At 46.4% G+C, this 23,666-nt stretch overlaps 1 protein-coding gene across 2 annotated transcripts in view; it reads right to left on the minus strand.

The window, feature by feature from the left end:
• LOC146786204 (cytochrome P450 2J5-like) overlaps nucleotides 1-23,666 on the minus strand; it is a 647,500-nt gene that overhangs the window by 151,820 nt on the left and 472,014 nt on the right. For both annotated transcript variants that reach the window (XM_085635780.1, XM_085635781.1), the window contains exon 7: nucleotides 9,473-9,660. In XM_085635780.1, coding sequence (XP_085491906.1) covers nucleotides 9,473-9,660 — 188 coding nt within the window. The remainder of the gene's footprint in view (nucleotides 1-9,472; nucleotides 9,661-23,666) is intronic.

Below are 23,666 nucleotides of genomic sequence, written 5' to 3' on the forward strand. Positions count from 1 at the left end.
TGTGTCTGCTGGGGTCCATTGTTCTGTATAGAAGTAGCTAACTGTACATCATATGATGTGGGCCTTTTACGATCCAAAGCCTCACCAAGGCTTTGCCTACCCAGTCAGTCCACCCTATCTAGGTGACTAAACCTGTTATATGTGGGAAAATAATTATCCTCCATGATTCTAGGGTTAGAGTAAATTTTATTTACATTGGGTCTCCACCTCCGATCCCTACTGCTAGTAGGCACGAGTTCCCAACCCCCTCCCTCCCCCTCGTGCCCCACCAAGGGGTAGAAAAAAGACAGGGGGAGAGTTTGAATGGGCGACCCGTGCATATTCCGAGGCCAGCTACAGATGTACTTGGCAGTTGTAGGGTCCCTGAAGTTGATCACAACACAGTCACCCTGGATAGACTTCCTAGTGGTGCCTACCCAGGGGACTCTTCTTACCATAAGGACCTCGCTATGTGTGCCCTCGGGCAGGGGTCTATTGATGGACAGCCAATGAATAATCTTGTTTTTTAGTGCACCCACTGGTTCTCTGGCTGGGGGGATTAATTCAGGAATACCTGCCAGAATCACCACATAAGGGATGGCCTGGGGTGGAAGATTAATTATCTTGTGCTGAGGATCCATCATTGGCGCCTCTGCAGGAGGTGCGACCGAGGCTTCTTGGCGAGTTATGTTTACACAAGTTGGATTAGGTAATGGTGGATTCTCTAATTCACTTACAGGGGATTCTTGTATTAAAATGGGCTGAGGTGGAAATGGGCCTTTTTTGGGGGGGGGGGCTCAGATTTATTCTCCCTCTCCTTGCTAGTCTTGGCACTAGATACCTCCTTCCCCTCCGCTGTGCATAGAAGACCCGTGTGGATTTTCAATAAAAGTGATTCTATCTTGGAGATGCGATCCTTCAAGGGATTAAGAATTTCCCTTAGGAGGACTCGAATGTCCAAGAGAGAGGGTGGCTCATTCCCTGCTGGACAATTAAGACTGGGGGATAGCTCAGACGTAGTTAGAGCGGGTGATAACCTGTTTTTCCCGTATTGGCTCGGTGTCTTAGTTTTGGAAGTCTTGTGAATCAACTCATTCTTAGGATTGCGTTTGAGAGTATTCACCTTGCGTCCTCCAATTGAGCCAACTTTTTTTGTAATTTTCCTTTTGGGAATTGCTCCTTCCCTCGTCCTCTGTGATGAGTCTAAATTAGAAATGGGGCACTCGGTAATTGTATCACCAATAGGGAGGGTTTGAGTAGCATTCGAGGGAAGTGATGGTGGCCTGGTACAAGGGAGAGGTAAAATGCTTAGCTCCGTGATAGCGGACATCTCGCAATCAGTAGTATTTGGAGTAGGACTGCACAGGTCGGCTAATTCAGGAGTAACATTTGACCCCCTAGAATCTACCATTTTAGGAGCACCAGTTTGTTCAGGCGTGGTAGCAAGTGCAAGGGGACCCAGTGAAGATCTTCTAACCCAGTCATTGGGATATTCGCCTTTCAAGAATGGATATTTCATCAATTATTAATGAGCCGGCTTTGGCAAAATAAGTGTCAAGAGTACCTTTAGCCGCTCCTACAGCCCGGGAGGATCTGCTTCTAGTTTCTCTGGCCGACATTCTCGTATAAGTCTTCCGATAGTAAGTGCTGGAATTTGTGATTCAATGAGGCCTTGGCCGTGCCTCGAACGGCCTCAAACGGCCTGCTCTTTGCCCGGTCTTCGCCCCGCTCTTCGTTCCGCGCGCGTTCCGCTGGCGCGACTGTTGCTGCGATATACGTAAGCCAAAATAGCTAAGGGGAGTGGCTAGGAAGAGGACCCAGCTGCGCCGATGGTGCTCCGGGCGCTAGGGAAGCTGGTCCTCGCAGTCCCGCCCTCCTCAGTATGCAGGTCCCAAACAGGCGTGGAGCGAAGCAAACAGGAATCAAAGCACACAAGAGCCAAAAGTCAGCAGCAATTTATGACAACGAGCAGCTCCCGCGAAGCGGGGGCCGCGAGTCGCTGCGCTGGTCAAGGGGAGTGGCTGGGAAGAGGACCCAGCTGCGCCGATGGTGCTCCGGGCGCTAGGGAAGCTGGTCCTCGCAGTCCCGCCCTCCTCAGTATGCAGGTCCCAAACAGGCGTGGAGCGAAGCAAACAGGAATCAAAGCACCTGGCCTATAAAACAGCAACGTAAAAACTACAGAGAATCCAGATCTATGACAGTATATAAATATAAATACAGCTGGGCAAATGTAGTGTAGCAATGTTTTTTTGTTTGAAATTGTGAAGGACTGAAGCAGGAGCGAGGACTTAGTCGAGCGGGGCTCCCAAGGTTCCCAAGGCTGTGATGCAGGCACTTGCTGTGACCGCCCACTAAAGGGCAGCTGCACTTGTCACCAAAAAGTCACTGTCAGCACCCTCTATCTTCAGCATCTATCTTCAACAAACCTCTAGCAGACCTCCAAAACGGACTTTCTCACTCCATATAAGACAGCTAATTGAAATTGTAGGATTAGCAAGGGGATTGGCGAGATTAGGCGGGATCAATTGGCAGGGTCTTTGGCGGCGTAAAGAGCAGAGCCGAGCCAAACCACAAGGAGAGGTGGAGGGTGGCAAGCTCCGCAGGTCTTCCTCGCTTGTATCCGCCCGGGCACGTCGGTGCCTTCCACCACCAGTCTCAACACACAGAATCCTGCAGAGACCCTCCTCGCTCTCTCGCTCAACAGGTCTCACAACTCCGTGGCCGCTACGCCAATAGCCTGCTCACACACTGTCTGCACACTCCGTATCAAAGTCACATGACCGGGGTCGCCCTGTCCCTAATGGGCTCCGGTAATGCAGCTCCTGTAGTGTAGCTGTAGGTGCGGTTCTTGCTCCGGAGGGTGGGGGGAAGAGTAGAATAGCGTGGTAGAATTAACAAATCTGGGGGGGCAGTAGTTAGGCAGTAGTTAGGCATGTATTAGCCTCGCAGCCTCGCACACTGCGGCACACACAATCCGTCTCCGTCACTCTCGACCCGGGACCGGTAACTCGTCCTATAAGTTAAATTAAGCTACGGGCTTTGAACTTAGGCTGAGGCTGTTCAATGTTCAGTGCTCCCAGCTGGTCAGGGGTGCCTCGGCGGGAGGTGCCTCGGTTGAAATTGAAGTGTAGCAGGAGTGCAGCCTGGGGTTTGGGACTCACCCGTGTCTCGTGGCCAATCCACTGCCCAAGCCGCCGAGCCCGCGACCTTCGCGGGTTCTGCAGGCTCCGTGCAGGGCCCGTACAGTCTCGGTTCTGCTCCGTTCCGCTCCCCCACCGCTGTGGCCGCTCTCCCCACGTGACTTCACTCTCAGTGCAATTACTAAATACTACTATTTCTATCGACTTTAACGCATTACGCGTGAGTGTTTCCACTCTGCACCTGAATCCCGTGGGCCTCCCACTGCCTAGCAACTGATAGGATAGTGTAGCCCCAGCGATTCCCTAGGCCTAGGCCTAGCCTGTGTTCGTGACAGTGGTCCTTATACCACTTACTTAGTATATGGTTTGCGTGGCCCCTAGGGCCCAACTGTATTACTTACCTGTGTGACTTATGTATGCTTGATTAAGACTGTGTTGTACTTACCTCGAATCTCATAAAGAGTGCTGAGGGTGTTTTGACGAGAATAAATACATTCTATTTTTATAATATCTGTTGTGGTGTCCTTTCATTTGGTATTCAAGGGGTTGCAAATGGTATAACAGCTGGCTTCACATGCCATACAGAGTTTAGCCTAAGACTGCTCTTGTCCATGCTACCACTAGGATAGCTGGTCTATAAGGTTGACTTTACAACCAATCACCATAAGGGTTGTTTAGACTGATACAAGGTGTACACTAGAACTAGTGACATCATATATCAGGCCCACTTCTCACAAGTGGGACATGCCGTTTGCAAATACTCAAGGAGAGCTTGTGTAGCAATACTTCCAGGCAACATAGGATTAATAGACATAGGTTTGCGAGCTATGTTTTAAAAGCCAGTATAAACCTTACAAAAAAGTTCGTACTCAATTTACGTTTCGAAAACGAAGGAAAACAACTGAAAATGTTTACCCTATTTCACCATCCAGGTTAATTCTATTAATTGTAAAAGGGGCTTTACATACTGCCCTTACTTATAATTTTGTTTGTGTGTTTCATCCGCTTTTGTGGAACTTCTTGTTTTGTTTGTCTCTTGCTCTTTACGTAATTTCTTTGTGGCTATCTTCTTGCTGTCAAAGGTAAGCGTTCTAGTATGTTTTCTCTCCAGTGTCTGCTTCGTTCTCTTGTTTCTGTTTCACTCTGCGCCAAAGGCCGCATGTGCGCCTTCCTGGAACGTTCATTTCTTCCACCAGGCTTGGAAAGCATTGTTCTCCATACCTCGCTTTCAGCCCTGAGCCCCGCCCCTGGTTTTCATTACAAAAATGTAGGCACATAGCTCTAACCCATACAGACTTCTGCTACGCACGTTAAGGAGGGTTCATGCTCCCACGTAATTCCTTTGCCCTGAAGTTTATTGACCTTCGGTGTAATGAAGCTAAGTACATGAGGGCGCGCTTTAATTTGGTTATACCTAATCCTCGCAGCAGCAGCAGCCTGGGCTCAAGATGGCAGTATTCATTATACACCCATGTTAAAACCACTCCAGCACTTTGTCCAGTTTTCTTTTTTGTTGTTGCATATTTATATAACGCGAATTCGACCAGAATGTATTGGAGCACTTTACACGAGCCCCGTATTTACATTACACATTCAGGCACGGGGAGATTAAGTGATTTGCCAAGATTTACAGGATATGGACGCGACCCCGAGGCTCGAACCCTGGTTTCCAGCACCAAATTCGGCAGTCTGGCCAACGGACCACGCCCCCTCCTCCTTGTTAGTGCTGCTTCTACAGCTAACACATGGCATGCTGCTGCAGCTAAGAGTTTGGTGCCTTAGATGCTGCTTTCTTTTGGGGTACTATACATTTTCCAGCGCGGCATCTGCTTTTATGGCGGGGATTTGTTTTCTCTTGATTTACTGCAGTTGATTCAGTTGCAAGATACAGATCTCAAACAGGACAGTACCCTGGCATCCAACTTTGTCATCTTCGAGCCCCGCTATTAACAATTAAACAAGCATTGACATAGCCAATAGGTCTCGCTTTTGGGACCTTATAAGTATTTAGTTATGCAGCACAATATCCTTGGTGCAACAACATCAACATGGCTAAACACTTATAAGGTCCCAAAGGCCAGACCTATTGGCTATGCCAATGCTTGTTTTAAGTGTGCCACGAGCTCATTATGTGCTCCAGACTTTCTCCTGAAGGTAGCTGAGGATTATCAGACCGTTTTCATTTAATTATTTTAGGCTGTGACACATTGGGTTGCCTGATGAATTTATTAAGTACTCTTCCATGGCACACTATAAGTTGAAAAGAGCCCCTTTAGGTCCTGCACATGGTAAAACCTGGTTAATAACGACTATTAAACACAATGCTAAATTACAGTAAGCATGTTGAAACTACAAAGAATAAGATAAATTAATCGTATATTTACTTGCACATTTCAGAAAGAAGTTGCAAAAATAATCAAGTAACATGCATGATATCACTCCTGCCATTAATCAGTAAAGGTTTGCTTTCATTGCATCACCGACTGGTGCAGTTAGTGAAGGCATTATTTGAATAGCATTATCTTTATTCATCACTTACATTCCTTTAGGTTGCAGACTTGTCCTATCTGGGCATGAAGCACATTTCCAGTGTTCATTAAATAGAGACGAAAGCCCAACCTTGCATGTGTGTGGCCGTTCACCAGTTGCACGTGAAGTAACAGTTTATGTTATAGCACCCCGATGTGCTGCATGGCTAAACACTTACAAGCGCCCAAAGGCGAGACCTATTGGCTATGACAATGCTTGTTATCTTTGAGGGATATGTTTTCTTAGGGCTTCACTTAGTATGTGTGGTTATCTTTCTGCCTCTGTTAGCTACCCCTTAACGTGTACATTGAGATGGAAATGAATTGGTTCTTGTTAAATCCACTGTGTTGGATTTTCTGCATTCTATTACATTGTCATTTGCACCTTCTGTTTCCAAAGGCCATAAACTAATGTTCCTTCCAGTCAGAGTTCTCTGTTTGTATTGTGACGTCAGCCACTTTCTTTGTCAGTGAGTTTAAGTTGAGTAGCACCTGTGACTGGTTTATGATCTCACTATAGCTGGGATCGGCTGATTCTGCTGTTTTTGATACTGCTGGTTTCCAGGTGAGATTGTGCTATTATTAGTGACGACTTTGATATGTTCTGTGTGACGCTTTATTTAAGATGGGCTACATTTAGTTCGACTGCCGGGGCACTTAAATTGTTACCTGTCCCCTCATCAGATTGGTGAAATATTTGCTGATTATTTCTGAAGTACCTACATCATGAGATGTCAGTAAATATCTTGTTTATTAAAGTCAGTATGTAACGTTGTTCCCTGGGCAGCTATTTCTTTTACTTCTTATTTCCCGCCTGTGGTTCATGTCAGGGACAATATGTGGTTGGGTACACCATTCTCATTATTGTAGCATATCCTTTGTGCTGATTGTAATTTTTCTTATTTTGTTGTGGTTGTCTTCATCCCGGGCTGAGCTTTTTCTTAGCTCTATTCTCGTTTTCATGCGTTGCTTTGAGCCTAGAACTATCTCTGGGAGGGTTATTAATTTGTCTAAGAGTGTGGGACAAGAGCAGTTGGCGCTTCTGTCTCTCACCTCTCCTTTTGCCCTCCTTTTTAGGTCGAGCCTGGCAGCGCACATTTGCTGTCTTCGAGACATGCAGTATTCACTCTGTTGGCTTTGAACACACCCAGCGATTTTCATTGGTTGTGTCGTCTGGTTTTCGACATTTCTTTGCTGTTGTTTGTGAATAACATTTGTCCCACTTTTTGGCTGTTTTACTCCTGGCTTTCAAAATTACTTTACTGTCGGTGAATAGTTTACATTTGTCCCACCCTTTGGCTGTTTTGTTCCCGCCCTGGAGACTGCCATTGCTATATGGATCATTTTACTAATGGCCATATGTTTAGTTTTGGCATACTCTTTTTAAAATTATTTATTTAGCCGTGGTTGCAACTTTGGTTGTCATCCGTCTGAAGTTGTCGAGTTTCCCATGATCTTTTCAAGTAAGGCAGCAGCGCTTTTCTTTTGTTCTGCATGGCCCGGCTCGCCCACCTCTTTTGTCAGCTTTTGTTTTGATCGAAGTTGTGTAAAAGACCCTATATCTTCTCCAGTTGTGATTTGTGTACTGTTAAGCTAGAACATATGTCTTCCATAGGAGGAACACACACCCTGCCAAAGCTATGGTGCCGCTGCTTGTTTTTGCCATCTCTTCCTGTTGAAATAATTAACTCTGTTGTTCAGCATGTGCACACGACCCATACATTTGCGTTTTCACATACCACTTCCATTGTATATGTCCTTGAGGCATGTTCTGATTTTATCATTGGCTCAGCAACAGATTTGCTGCAAGGCATGTAGAACACAAGCTTAATAGAGCCAGTGGTTGGAAGGCTCAAGGTCGTCCGCTAATTGCTGGAAAAAACAGAGACAGGAGCCATGAATTTGTTTCTTTGGTAGTTCTGCAGAAATAGACAAACTGATTGTCAGAATGCAAGTATGTGAGATTTTGTGCTCTAGGAATTGAGGTGAGGGGAGTTATCTAATAATTAACCTACTGGGTCATTGGAGTGGTTGGTGCCCCAACCGTGGTGATGGAGGCCAGAGACATACGCAAAAACTGCTTTTCCAAACACCCAACACTTCTCCATGTTGCTGCCACGCCCCTCCACCTTGTCGTCATTGCTTGCTGTAGCTCTGCCCTCTTACCCCTCCTTGCTTGCCTGTCCTGCCCTTCTCACCTGGAAAAAAAATCTCTATGATGCTGTACGAGCGCTTTCCCTCCTGGAAGACGGCGAGTGGGAATGTTATTGTGGAGGAAATTCCACAGTTGGATTCTTTGCTGGATTTACCACTTTCTCAGATATTGGTGGGTTTTCCTCTATTATCCAACTCTGAATCATGTCCTGCCATTACCATTGCACTAAACTGTGTTGCACCTCCCTCGCTTTCCAACACCACCACCCGTAACCTGTCACGGTCTGCCATGACTCACTATGGCGGGCAGAAGTGGACAGCAGTAGGCAGCAATAGGCAGTGATTAGTGCTACGTATGGAATTCCTTCTGGGGGCAAGTAGTGGGTGGTGGCAGCATCAGTAGCAAACTGCAGTATACTTTTCGGGGGGAAAGGTCCGAAGGGGCACACGTGCTCCCTGACACTTCTGCAGGCCTCTGCTTCCAGCCTCCTGCTACCAGATTCCCCTGCTTCAACTCCTCATCACATCAATCATTGCTTAGAGCAGCTGACAATCCTGTAAAATGAAATTTATACTTGCAGCCGTATCAGGTCTTCCCAAAGAAAACTGCAAAATACTGGAACCAGCAGTAGGGACACGTAAGCCTCCCTTGTCGGCTTCTTTCTACACTGCAAGCCAGACTGACTAGATATTAAATCTACTGACATCTCACTTTTTTCCCCGGAGTTTTATATAGCGCAAACTTGACAACAAAGGTATCAGAGCACTTTACATGAGCATCAGTTGCATTACAGACGAACACATTGTTTTTTTTGTTTTTTTGTTAGGCACGGGGATATTAAGTGATTTGGCCAGAATCACAGGATGTTGAGCGTCCCTTTTTTCCTACCCTTGGTAGAGAAAAGGGCATAAGGGAAGTAATTTGGTTATGCAGCTGAATCATGGTACAACCACTGGCCCCAGAATATAAATGGAAAATGCCTTCCTGTGCTGCAGGGGCATGAATCGCCTTCTTGGGAATGTCCCTGCGTATAGGAATCCCCTGATGGACCTGATCATCACATGGATGGAAATTTGATGTGGGATAAATCCATTTCTCCTCACACACAAATCTGTAGTTACCAAAGTCTGAGAGGCACATCAGAACTTTTTGACATTTCAGTTTTTTGCTGGGGCAAAAATAGAATAGGCTAACTTTGGACTCATTTTGCTGCTATTACAAGAGTAGAGCAGATATTTTTGCTCTGCTTTTTGATCTAGAACGGCAGGGCATGATTCAGAGTTGGATAATAGTGATAAACCCTCCAATATCTGAAGAGGTGGTAGATCCAGGGAAGAATCCACCCGTGGAATTTCCACAATGGAGGAAAATGCACCGGTGGATCCTCCTTTAAAGCATTTGCCTGAAATCAGAATCAAGCTTTAGTTTGAGCAAACTGGTGTGTCCCTTTCACACTGTGTAAGCAATGTTTTGCCCTCTGGATTTAGCACTTCTTCCATAAATGTGAAGATTTTACAGTACATCAGCACCCCAATGTTTTGAGTGAATGATCTGTCACCAAACTGTGGAGTCATAAAATATGCGGAGCAAAGCCAAAGACACAGACGCAAAGGCATGACTCAATCAAGGAGAACTAACCTTCCTGACAACTCAAGGACAAATGGCATTACCTTTTTTAGATGGAAGCCCTGAATAGTGGTGTCCTTCACACACAGATGTGGTACGCCAAGAGGAACAATACTTCTGTAGCGCTGTATCTCATGTATCACAGCATTGGTGTATGGCAGCTTCATCCTGTGTTCATATTGGATGATTTTGTTGGGTTCAAGGATGTCATCAACCTCTCTCTGGATTTTCTCTGGGGAGAGATATGCAATAGTTACTAGTGGGAGATGCACTAGAGACTACCCAGTCTCCCCTCTCCTCTCCCATCATGTTGAAGGGACTCAGAACTGTGGCATTCACACGCTCTGTAACTCCTGAATAGGAGCATATTCTTCAAGTGCAATTGTGGTTCTCTGAGAACTTGAGAAATTGTAATATTGAAAATCTAGACTTTTTGACAGAACTATCTGCAAGGTGGAAGCAGCTAATGAATCCCAGAGTCCTTCCTCATTGTCGCAACCACATAAATCCACCTCAACACCAAATGCATCTGATTTTCTTTTTTTTAAATATATATTTTTTTGTTATAAGAATTCAAACATGACATAGCATATATCATTTAGCATATTCAGTTATACAGAATATTACATATGTATGCATAAAGTTTGCAACACCTTATCTAACCCCAACTACTATCAATGCATCTTATTTTCTGATACAAAAGTAAGAGCAGCATATTTGGAATCAATAAATAAGGTGTTATGTGGCCCTTCGAGGATGGCCAGCCGTAACACCTTAATAAGGATGGACAGTTGTCACTGTGATCTAGTGGATATTGCGTGGATGACTGTCAACATCAGAGATTTATGCTGGCAGAGACAACAGTAGCTCTGCCACTGTGAACACAATGCTTCGCCCAACTCAAATTAGAGGAGAGGAACCGTGAGTGTGGCAGGCCGGATCACAGCTGGTTTGCGGTTATGGTGCCACTCTGTCAAACTCTAAATGAGGCCCTAGGTGTGTTAAGAATGTAGAAGCATATTGTGGGATCAGGTTGTGTTCCCAGCCCAACAGGACAGCTAAAGACTGCCACTTTACTGTGGTCACTGATCAAATTATAGCATAGACTCTGCTGTTAAAAAGAGGGTGGAACTTTGGTAATCCACGTGTAACCATCTCTAACATATGGACTGCATGGTTTTTCCATGAACACAAAGGCACTGTGAGGGTTGTACAATTTTCAGGCTATGTATATTAAATAGTTAACCCATGTAATGTGTTTTTTTTGTTTGAAAAAGTGCTAATAAAGCACAACAAGTTTGTACTCAACTTTGTACTTTGCACTTGTTAAACAAGTGCAGTTATGTGTCCTGGATGTGAATTACTAAAGCCTACAGCACTTTGAAATTTGCATTCAGGAGTTTTAGGGGCATTTTTCAATGTGGCTGGTTGGACCGCCAACCGCTATTGCGGTAGTCAGATGACCACCCGACAAGCGTCGACAGTCCGACCGCCAAATTAGGATGCGACCGCCATGCTGGCGTTCAAAAAGTGCACTTGAACACTGCAGCTTGTGCTGCGGCCCAGGAATAGTGGCACAGGGCACGCCGCAGTGTTAAAGGGCAAGAATAGGGCCTCAGCACAAGCCGCAGTGTTAAAGAGGTCTTTCTGCACATCCATACACCATGTGTCAGTCATCATGCGGTGCCTGGCACACAGTGCATGGATCTGTATGGGGACCCAGGGCCACTTCACAGGTGCCCACAGTGGCCCTGTGTTGCCCCCAAAGAACATTTCCGACAGCCTTTTATGGCAGTAACACCGCTATGAAAAGGCTGTTGGAAAGAGACATCATAATCCTGACGGCAGTGCCTGCCTCGGCACCGCAGTCATTAAAGATTGCGATTCCGACTGCCACCCTGTGGGGATCAGTAGATCCTATCGGAGGCTGTGTTCTGTCCCCCATCTGACAAGGGTCTGACTGCCTGCATCATTATGTGGGACCTGTCTGTCAGGGACAGTCCCACCGAAATCAAAATCAGGCCCTTAGGTTTAAAAGCATTGTGGCAAATATCGAAAAAGGATTGTGCAAGCATAAGTGTTATTTGAGCTTTAACCAATCTAAACAATGCAGTTGTTAAACTACAGTCATATGTTTATGGACATCTGGCAATGTGTATATCAGACACCAATATGACTGAACTGTTTATATATGTCCTCCAAAAAGTATGGATTTGGGCATGGTTTTGCCCATGGTCTGTACATCCCTTATTTATCAAATGATACTACACTCAACATTTGAATGGAACAGCCTCACAGTGTTGGACATTAGTTACTAAAGCACACTTTCTTCTTTATTGGGGGTATTTGTGCATCACAAACTTTGCCTCAAAGGGCCGCAGGATGCTGTACATAGCAAACACATACAAAGCAAACATGGGAGGCTAGAGGGATGGGTAGGTGAGGCAGGCACAGGTAAGAGAGGTGGGCGGGGGGGTTTGGAGGGAGTTGACATACGACGACGAGGGAAACTTAAATAAAAAAAAAAGAAAACCATGGTTTTCTTTTTTTTAAATTTAAGTTTCCCTCGTCGTCGTATGTAGAATCCCCTCCACCCCACTGCTGTTACCTGCACCGGCTGTGCCTGCGGTGAAGATGAGATAAGGGAAATGTACAAGCTAGGATTTGAAAAAGATTGTATTGTACTGTATTGTATTGGTATTTGTATAGTGCACTATCACCCTACGGGTATCCTGGCGCTCTGACAAAACAGATATCACTAATGCTGAGGGAGGGGGCAGGTCGGGGGCCATCAAGCTGCTGGAAAGAGCCAGGACTTAAGGCTCTTTCTGAATTCCATTAAAGAATCCATCTGTCTAATCCTCAGTGGGAGCTCGTTCCACATCCGAGCACCCACCACACTGAAAGCCCTCCCACCCATCCTAGTCCGTTTAAATCTAGGTTGTGCCAGCAGGTTAGCGTTGGAGGAGCGCAACTGTCTCGGGGGGAGATACCATGTAAATCTTTCCTGAAGAGGGACCGGGCGCATCCCGTGTATTGCTTTATGAACCAGACAAAGGGATTTAAAAAGAACCCTTTCTCTGACTGGCAGCCAGTGAAGCTCTCGCAGCGCCTGAGTGGAGGAAGAGTCGCGCCTACGATTTAACGCCAGCTTCGCTGCAGCTGACTGAACTCTCTGTGGCCACTGCAGGATGTATTGGGGGGCTCCTAAATACAAAGAGTTACAGTAGTCCATTCTGCTTAGTACCGTGCTCCTTATGATCGTGGCTCGCATGTCTTCGGGCAGAAGCGGAAGGATCCGGCGTAATAGCCGTAGTAGCCCAAAACATGCGCTGGCTGTCTTACTTGCCTGCAAGTCCAATTGGAGATTACTGTCAAACAGAAAGCCGAGATTACGTATTGTACTTGCTGGAACCAGTGGGACCTCATCCGGAGCGAGCCTGAGATCCTCCGGTAGATGTTGAATTTGCCTTAGCGGCGAGTAGTACAATAGCTCAGTTTTTTCTCCATTGAACTGCAGGCAGTTTCTCCGTAGCCAGTCTATAGTCAGGCTCATGCAGTTTTGAAATTGTTCTAGGGAGACTGCCTGTTCTCCTTCCAGTGAGAAAGCCAGTTGCGTATCGTCTGCGTAGTTAACTAGATCAACCCCGAACGCCTTGATGATCGAAAATAGTGGCTGTAAATATATGTTAAAAAGAATGGGGCTGATGCTGGAGCCCTGCGGTACTCCAAAAGCTACGGGGGTTTTTTCCAGAGGAGAACAACCCCAGAGTTACCACTTGATGTCTTCCCACCAGATAGGAGCGGAGCCACTGCAGTGCCCGGCCCTTTACCCCTATTTCCTCCAAACGCTCCAGCAGAATTGGATGACTTACTGTGTTGAATGCGGCTGACATATCCAGGAGCACCAAAACAGCGGTGCTCCCGTTGTCGGCCCGCATTCTCATGTTGTCCATCATAGTGACCAGGGCTGACTCCGTCCCGTGACCGGGACGGAAGCCGAACTGGTCCCTATCCAGCAAGTGATGTTCCTCTAAATAATCTGAGAGGGATCTGCTCACAGCCTTTTCCAGAATTTTAATAGGAAAAGGGAGGAGAGAGATAGGCCGGAAATTAGCCGGATTAGTTGGATCCAGGGTGGGCTTTTTAATAAGGGGGGACACCACCGCCTGCTTCCAACCCTCTGGAACTGAACCCACTTCCAGAGATTGGTTGCAGATCTGACGCAACCAAGGAAAGGTCAGGTGGCTGTATGACTTCCACACTTTCTGAGGCAGGGGGTCAAGGGGTGAGCCAGAGGAGATACTATAAGCCATAGTGTCGAAAGTAAGATCCGTGAAAAAGGGAAAGGTAGCCAGGGAACAGTGCCGACCCGACATCTCCCTGGTCACTTCTTTATCAGAATCCTGAGCAGCCACTTGGTTGCCCTTGAAAAGGTCGACGATCTTTGCCACTTTATCTTTGAAGTGAGTGGCGATCTCGTCACACAGCTTTTGTGAGGCTACTACTTTGTTCTCCAGGCAATTTGGCGCCGAAATAGTTCTTACGATTCTAAAAAGTTCCTTAACCCCATTTGGTGCTTGCACAATGGATTTGGCATAAAAATTAGCCTTACTTTCCAGAATAAGCAGCTTATACCTGCTTTGTGCTGACTTTAATACAAGCTTGTCCCTGTCCAAATATCCGTTCCTCCATTTCCTTTCGGCCTTTTTGCAGTGTAGCCTTAGCTGTCTCAGGTCTTCATTGTACCAGGGCGCTGAGATTTTATTCCTATTTTTTATTTTTTTCAACGGAATTAAGTGATCTAAAGCATCAGTGATAAACTCCTTATAGGTGTTATAGTTTGCCTCCACCGTGCTAGAGGCCTGAAATGGGCTCACTGTGGGTGGTGTTAAGAGGGCACCTGTCCTTGCTAATTTAATCCAGTTCCTACCTTTCCTACCAGCAGTTTAAGCGTGGACAGGATAATCGGCTAACTGTATTTTAAAATGGATAAGGTAGTGGTCTAAGGTAGTGGTCTAAGGTAGTGGTCTGTCCAGATTTGGGGGGTGATGTTTAAGAGTTCCGCCTCAGATTCATTTGCAAAGAGAAGATCAAGTATGTGACCTCCCTGATGAGTCGGGGAGGTGACTAATTGTTGGAGACCGAGATTTTTACATGTATACTTCAAATCTCTCAACTGATTCTTCATACTGGCGTTCTCCCACCAATTAAAGTCGCCCAAAATGACCATTTTAGAATGTGATAGAGATAGGTTAGCAATAGTGTTCAGGAGAGGCTGCTGTGGAGTGTTGCTCCCTGGGGGGCGATAGCAAAGCAGTCCTGTAAAAAGATTACCTCTAGCTTCGTGAAGCGAAAAACCCATCAATTCAAATCCTTCTAAATCATCTACCTGTAAGAGGGTGAAATTAAGTTCCTCCCTAAAAATCAATCCCACCTCTCCTCCTATGCCCCCCATCCTGAGTTTATGTATAATTTTAAATCCGTCAGGACAGGCGAGGCCAATCTCTACAGCTGATTCTGCTCTGATCCAAGTTTCTGTGAGAAACAGAGCATCGAGCTTCATATCATCGATCAATAGCGCAATTTCAGTATAATGCTTTACTAATGATCTACTTTTTATCAACCCACAGTTAAGATAGTTCGGCGTCTTCATACCCCTACTTCCTATACCCAATCCCGAGTCGGTAGCATTGTCAACCATCTCAGTACAGGCAGCGACATCAATTTCTGTCCTGCTACCTTTCTCCAGCAGCTATTTTCTAGAATAGGAATGACATACCTTATTATTTTTAAAAACGCCGCGCATCGTCCTGGGCTCGTCCGGGACGCGAACGGGCTCAGACGGGCTTGCCTCTGGCGCGCCATCGGTGCGCCCGCTGCACGCGCGCGCTGCGCGCTTGCATTGGCCTGTTTATATAGTCTGCCGCCTTGGAGTACTAGCGCACACACCAATATGGTGCCTAACTTCAATCCCAGACTGTCCCAAAAAGGCGCTCGCGAAGCGCAAATGAGGGTGGGGTCCCGCTCTAAGCAGCAGGTGAGTGAATCTGTTTTTTAAGATGCGAGTATGCGGGGGGAGAGGCCGATGAAAATTTAAAATATACACACAATGATGATGAGATAAGGGAAATGTACAAGCTAGGATTTGAAAAAGATGGCCAGCAGGAGACATACTGAGACTTTTCCTGCTTTACAACTCTGAAGGAGAAGGGTTGTGGTGCAAAGGGAGATCATTCAAGAGTCATCACACACACACATGCATGTAAAAAAGACCTGTTGGAATGTGCATTGTTTGAGAGCCTTGGATATCCAGCCTGGCAATTGAAGTGCCCTTAACAGTGTGGTTGACACTGGGCACACTGTATTTAGAAGCTAGGTAGAGCCATATATATATAAGACTGAAGTGGATTCTGGCAGAAAGAGGAAGCAAATCCGATTATTTTTTGGGTAGGCAAGATTTGCTCAAACTTACTTGGTTGGTGATTGGTAGAGATTCTGCTAAGATTTGAGGGTTTTTATTATCGACTGGCAGATGGGAAGTTGTCATGTAGGTTTATATTATTGAATCAAACACAAGGAGATTTCAGCACTTCGTCCATCATCTCCTTGTGTTTTCTTTGTTCGCCCTAAGTTGGCAGGGTATGCCCAGACTTGGCTCCCTTGCTCACTTTCCCACTGGATTCAAGCTAGCCTGGCTGGTGAGGGGTGTTAACCTAAAACCGGTCCCAGGATGCTTGTTTCTGGTTCAGGGAAGGCCTGGGTTGGCAGTTTGGGCCAGGCTGTTCCCATGAGACACAGGCTCAAGACTGATTTGCTTATGGCTGGGTCTGAACTGGGGTGGCCAAGTGAGCTAAAGAACGATGATGGATTCAACTCAGATCTGTGACTGGGGGTAAGTGTCTGAAAAGTTTCAGGCTCCCTCCATCATCTCCTTGTGTTTGCTAGGTTTATATTATTGTGCCACTGTTGGATGAGGGACTTGGGGGTTCCTCCATTTATAATGACAACTCATTCATTGCTGGTATGAGTTGTTGGCTTCATACACATAAGCACTCAGAGGTTTGAATGACATTCAGGGAGAATCTGAGTTAAGGATGGTTTGACAATGACACTGCAAAGTATACTGGGGCATCCTCAGCATACTGGGGATAGCAGTGCTGACTTGGCTGAGTTTTACTTCCAGAGCCTGTAGGTTCAGATTACATGTCATGCTATGGGACTGAGGATCAATCCTTGTGGAACTCTGCAGAAGATAGGAATCAATAGAGGGATGGAAGATTCAACCTGTACAAATAGTTTTTTTTGCCAGCGACTTATGAGGTGAACTAATGCAAGTCGGAATTGTTGGTGCTCATTGTATGAATAGAGACTTTGAAATATGACCTGGTGGTCATCAATATCAAAAGAAGCTGACTGCTCAAATAGCACCAACATACCAGGTACACTCTTATCAGTGATTGATAGAATGTTACCTACTATCAGGATGGTGCTGTGAGGGTAAAATGCAAATGAGCTGAGAAGGAGGCGGCTGAGAGGCTCAAGGTCCTCATGAGGCTGATCAGCTATTGCCCTTTCAAAAACGTCCTCTTTGAAGGGAAACGGTGTATTGGGGCAATAACTAGTAAACTTACCGAGGACTAGATAGTATTTCTTTTTAGGAGGGCCTTTTTTACCAGTTTTCAAGAATAAGGGAAAGCTACCTGTGAGAAGAGAGGACTTTATGATGTCCAAGTCATGTGCACAAGCATAAGAAGGCAGGTATTTTATAATACATTGTGCAATCAGTTCGTCAGCACACGAAAATGCTTTTAGCGATCTTAGACTAATCCTCAAGTATTGTGTTGTCAAGAGTTTGAAGGACTGCCAGGGTGAGGTAAGTTGAGAGAAGAGTGACTGAGTTTTTGTAGCATTTGTGGGGGATTCCCCAATGTTAAATCTGATTGTGTGGATTTATTATATAAACTATTCATTCATTTCAATTGATTTCTCTATGGAATGAAGGATGAGGGTGTGGAGGGGAGCTGTGTTTGACCTCTTTGAATAACACCTTATGTTCTTTGTAGCGTACCTAGATTATTGAGTGGTAGCAAGAGCTGTATGGGCCACAGGCTGCTTGTACCTGGCTAGGTCCTAACAGAGGATCTGCAAATTGGAGCTTTAGCCCTTAGCTTCCATGGCCGAACCAGAGACCCAGTGAGGGAAGGGCAATTGTGTGGGGGAAGAGTGAAAACAGTTATAAGAATGCGCCCTCTTGAAACAGTTGTACTAATGTTTGGACTGATGCACAGATGGTTGCCTCTGCTAGTACAAAAGTTCATGCAGGTGAGAAGTGGAGTAGGTTGCACACCCTGTCTGGGGTTTCAGGTGCCTCCTGTTGCAGGATGGCACTGTATCAATTTTAGTAGGCCCCATGGAGCACAAGAGGCACCTCCATCCGCCATGTGGTGCAATTTTAAAACTAAAACTAAGGAACAAAGTCCTGCTCTCTCTTGACCATCCCTTGTCAGTGATGTGATGGGCAGCCAATGACATGACAATGACTTGTGCACCCAGAAAATGTGCGAGCCAAATGAACAAGTAAAGAGTAACCATGCACCTTGTATATATTGCTTGGACCAGAATGAATCTGCTTGACCAAGGGCTGGAGAACAGTTTTGCTAGTTCAATTGCAGCCAGTAGCAAACCCATGGCAAAAGGTGTGCCATCTCACCTGCTGGATGGAAAGTACTAGAATGTTTGAGAAAGCAGATAACTTACAATATATGACCAGCTGCGGTGATTGCTAAACCGACCTCTTTCATTAAAGCTAAACATGCCATATTTGTGAGCTATTTTCTAAAACCTCACCAACTTCACGAAATTGGCTATTTTTTAACAAAATAAATCAACTGGACAAATTATGGGAAAGCAAGTTCTCTTCCGTGGGATCCTCATCAAAGCCATAAGCACTATATATTCCCGCCCATGTGCGGGGACCCCGGAAATAATAAAAAGTATATATGAAAAACATGTATATACAGCTCTATATATATATATATATATACATATATCATTTTTCTCATTCCAATGCAGCCCCCCTAAAGGAGGCTAAACAATGCAATAATAAATAACAGCTTTTGTAATCACATATTACTTATATACATATACCAAGGATAAGTATAACTTGAACTCTTTTTAAGGATTAGACTCGTGAAAGCTGCAAAAAAGCAAGCATTGGAAACCAATAGCATAGAAACTGAAAGCAAATGTAACAAAAACTGACACCGTGTCTTTATGGCAGCCATGACCCCTAGCTTCCCATCATGCCTCTTGGGTGACAGTTAGGTCAAGTGTTCTTTCCGGCTCCTTCAGTCAGGACCCTGGAATTCACAGCTCTGACTTTTTGACTTTTTTGTCAAATAATTCTACTCTGATTGTGGTTTTCTACCTTTCACTCTACGTCTTTTAGGCTCTAGAGTGAGGTACAGCCATTTTTTTGACAGAAAGTTATTTATTTTCTGTCATAATGCCATCTCTGTTTGACCCTTGCCCTTCCTGTGGCAAGAAGAAGGCCAGGTCCGGCGGTAGGGGTAGGTCTTCGTTCCTACGCGTCCTTTGACGCAGGACCCACGTTAGGAGTCCTTTATACCCGCCGGAGACTGTTGCAAGATTACCTTGCTTACAACAGAGGTGACTCCTGAGCACCTCTTCGGTACGTAGACCACACATACCTTGTTGTAGATAGTTTTCCCTGATCCTGATGAATTGCCGTGACCGATTACTGGCCTGAAGGGCAAGAAACATGTCGATCCTCCAGAGAGTAGGGCATACACAACTAGAATCATAATCACTAGTAGCTATCCCCACCTCACTTTCCTTTTAATTAGGCTGTTTACCACTTTATTAAACACAATTCTTGTGGACTAACAGTACCTATTTTATTCATACACCACATCTACACATCCTAGGGCCCCTTACCCCCACAGCACCCTTCGGCAGGAACAAAAGATCCCCGCCAAAGAGCCCCAATCTTGGGAGCCCGTCAGGAATTGCAGCGCCGACCTGACGAGGGGCAGGCTCAAATGATGAAGCATGACACCTAGCTTGCTGGGTGTGTGAGGGCCCTAGTTCCAACTAAAGGGTTTCCCCCTCCGTTTTCATGGCAAACGACAACTTGTGCTGAAATCACTACTATTTTTTCTTTACTTATCTGAGGAACTTTTTACCCTTTTTTGTCTTACAAGAAGAAGGCCAGGTCTGGCACACATTGTGTGTGTATTCTCTGCCTCCCTGATTCTCAGTTACCAGAGACCTGTCAGCATTGCTAGAAGCTGTCCAGGAGAACCCTCAAAGACAGAAAAAGAATCCGCCTTTATGGGCTCTCTGAAGGATGTAGGTCTCCAGTGAGACAGAAGAAAAAGAGAGCAAGATCAACGTCGAGAAGCAAAATTCCAGTCTGTTCTCCTTCGGGGTCGGCGTCGAACTTACTAGCGGCGAAGAAACAGAGGTTGGCGTCGAAGTCTTTCATGGTGCAGGCACACCACTTGATTTCAAGACTGAAGACAACGGTTCCAACTTTGAGTCACCAGGTAACGGACCCTCCGTTGACGTCAACCCGGTGACGATCAACGTCGAGGAGCAGGTCTCTGTCAGCGGTGGGTGAACGTTCGACATCGAGACACGACACTCCGTCGGCGCTCTCCTGCAGGCGATCGGCATTGAGGCACAAGTCTCCATCGACGTCGTCTCATAGATGATCGGCGTCGAGGCACAAGTATCCGCCGATGTCGTCTCATAGACGATCGACGACGATGCACAAGTCTCTGTCAACGTTGTCGCGACGATCGACATCGAGGCATAAGACTCCATTCGCAGCTTTGCTTACAGGCTCAGCGTCAAAGAAAAAGTCTCCGTCGCCGACGTCGAAGCAAAAGACTTCATCGGTGTCGTCTCTTAAGAGGTCAATGCCGAGGCACAAGACCTCACCGCAGAGGCAATCGACGTCGAGACAAAGGGCTCTGTTGGTGTCAACAGAGAGACGCTCAACGTCGAGACGAACTCCTCCGTCGTCTTCGACCAGGCTGCAAACGTGGTCGAGGCACAGATCTACCCTTAGAGAAAGATTGACTTCGAGGCATCAGTCTTGAGCCGACTCACGTCCACTGAGCATTTCTCGTCTCCATCACGACAACAAGGGTGGAATCTCCAGTGCTGGTTTACTTGTTGACTCCACGTTCAACGTCAAGACACTCTCACCAGTCGGCATTGACCCATCGCACTGTTTTAAGACGCTCTTCGTCGTCATCCTCAAGATCACTGGAGTTGGTTATCTCAACGCTGAATAGTCCAACGTCTTCCCCTGAACGTCCCGTTCATCTGAAGTTCATGCACAGGAAGAGAGGCAGAAATCTCCATCTATACACCTCTCTGCTAGATGGATGTTGCCTCTACACCACTGCAAAAATCTGGTACTGCACAAGTACAAGGAAATCAGGACTACTCCAGTCCTCTACACAGATCCCCTTTAACCCGGCTGGTGCAGGCGGTGGATCTTTCTCCTTCTACTCCATCGAGGGGTTGAGATCACACACATGCTTCTGCACCCTCCTTTAAGAAGGAGATCCAGGTCTCAAGGTCGGAGGAGTAGACACAGATCTCCTACACGTTTACCCTCTTCCACCCATTCTTCAAAGATGGACTACTCTCCTATGCTTACAGACATCCCACCGTCGAGGGTCTCTTTGGTGGATGACGTCAGTACCTTTCAGGACGTTCTGGCCAGAGGGGTGAATAACCTGAACATCGTTATGCCTACTCAGCAGAGTTCATCCTCAGTGATCTTTGAAACCTTGCGTCAGAGGTCAGCAGCCAGACCTTTGTTGTCATTGGTGCCGGGGTTACTTCAGCCGGTGATGGACACTTGTCTAACGCCGGCGACTCTCAAGACCGCACCTGCAAGGATCTTAAAGAAATATAGACCCCCTGAAGAGGATCCATTATTTCTCAGATCTGATCCACCTCCGGACTCTGTAATTATTGCTGCTGCTAAAAAGACCCATGCAGTGGCCTCCTAATCAACAGTCCCACCTGATAAGGAGAGCAAAGCACAGTATTCATGGGGGAGAAAGGTCTGTGGCACGTCAGCCTCCATGCAGCAGGTCTCTAGCGCCTCGGCACTACTAGGTTGCTATGATAGATTCTTGTGGGGCTCGCTCCAAAGATTCACAGAAAAGCTGCCCAGAGAAGACTGCAGGGATTTTGAGAAGATATTGCAGGAACGCAGCTTGGTGGCGAACCAGGTTATCTGTGCCGCAGCTGATGGAGAAATGCTGTCGGCACACTCCTACGCGCATGGAATCTGTGCCTGAGGGTCATCCTGACTCAGACTAACTGCTCTAACACCAGAAGCACAGTCTCGAATTCTCAACTTTCCTTTCTCAGGCTCACCCTTGTTTAGCACTCACACAGATGAGGAATTGTCAAGGATGAAGACGGAGCTTGATACCCTGAAGGCGGTCGGGCTTGAAAAAAAGAAATAATTTAGGCGCCGTTACAGGCCATAGATCAGCGGCCCTTCCATCAGATGGTTCAAACCCCTCACTGGCAGAGACAACAACATCATCCGGGCCAATCGTGATCGCATTACCAGAGACGTCGTGCCCCCAGAGAAAGAGGAACCCCTCGTCAATCTACCGCCTCAGCGAAGACACCTTCTAAGCAATGAGTTTCCGCTTCCCCAATGCCGTTTCCCACTCCAGTGGGGGGAAGTATTGCCAACCATCTAGAAGAGTGGCGTGGTATCACAAAAGACCAGTGGGTGTTAGCTACGCTGCAGAATGGGTACTCTCTATGTTTTCAGCATTGGCTTCCTTCGATCCCTCCAGTAAAAACAACGTGCCACCAGATGAAAATACTGCAACACGAAGTTTCCATCAAGGAGGTTCCTATATCACAACGTGGTCGAGGGGTATATTCAAGGTACTTCCTGGTGAAGAAGAAAGGTCGGAAATCAGAATACAGATCTATTCTAGTTCTTCGGGTCCTCAACAAATCCATCAAAAGAGAGAAGTTTTGCATGTTGGCTCTCCATCAAATATATCCACATCTGCAGCAGGGAAATTGGATGTGTTCGCTGGACCTGCAAGATGCATACTTTCACGTTCCGGTCAGTCCACATCACAGGACATTCTTGTGTTTTCTGGTGGGATCAACCCATTATCGGTTCAAGGTTCTGCTTTTCGAGTTGAAGTCAGCTCCTCGAATATTAACAAAGTGCATGGCAGTAGTGGCAGGCTCTCTACCGGCACAGAGGCATCTTTGTGTACCACTATCTCGACGACTGGCTTCTGAAATGTCCCTCTCCTCAGAGCATAAGGAAACATTTTCAACAATGTCTAGAACTCTGCTAGCAGCTGGGTCTCCACTTCAACTTCGAAAAAACGACTCAGCAGCCCACACTAAAAATTCACTATCTGGGTTCAACAATAGACTCCGCAATAGGAAAAGTGTTTCCTTCAGAGGAGAGACTGTTATCTATCACACTGAATGGCTAGCAGATTCTACACAGCAACTTGCCTTCGGTCCGTCAGGTTGCCTCTCTCCTAGGATTATGGCATCCTGCATCTTTCTTGTCCCCAATGCCAGGCTGAGAATGCATCCTTTACAGCAATATCTGGAGGACAAGTGGGATCAACGAACGGCTCAGTGGGACGACAGGATACAGCTGTCAAAAGCAGCCTGAGCATCCATTCCATAGTGGATGCAGCAGGATATTCTACTGGTAGGGGTGCCATTCCGTCAGACTCCTCCCTCTCAATCAGCCTGCCCTCCTTCTGCTGGATGAAACTCCAGCAGGGGACAGCTGGGCAATAGGTTTCCTGCCACAGGGAGGTGTGACTACCTCCCAGACAGGCTTTAGTGTATTGGGGATGGGCGGGTGCACTCTGAGGCTGCTTTGATGTCTGCACTGGTGGCACATTTGGTGTCCCTGTGCATAGTCCAGCTCAAACCGGCTGCAGGGGGCTTTCAGCCCGTGCTCTGGTGCGAAACTGGACAAAGGACATGGGTGTAGCCACCCCTCTGTCCTGACCCTCTCATAGGTGGGTCCCCAGAGTTTGTCCCACCCCTTCCTAGGGTATAAAGTAGGAACCCCTGGCTACAGGACTTTAGATTTACCTGGACGAAACTCTGCTACAGAAACCAAGTACTTCAACTATCTACACTAAGTTGGATGACCGAAGAATCTCCCTTGGAGTA

The sequence above is a fragment of the Triturus cristatus genome, chromosome 11, assembly GCF_964204655.1.
Source record: "Triturus cristatus chromosome 11, aTriCri1.1, whole genome shotgun sequence".
Taxonomy (NCBI): domain Eukaryota; kingdom Metazoa; phylum Chordata; class Amphibia; order Caudata; family Salamandridae; genus Triturus; species Triturus cristatus.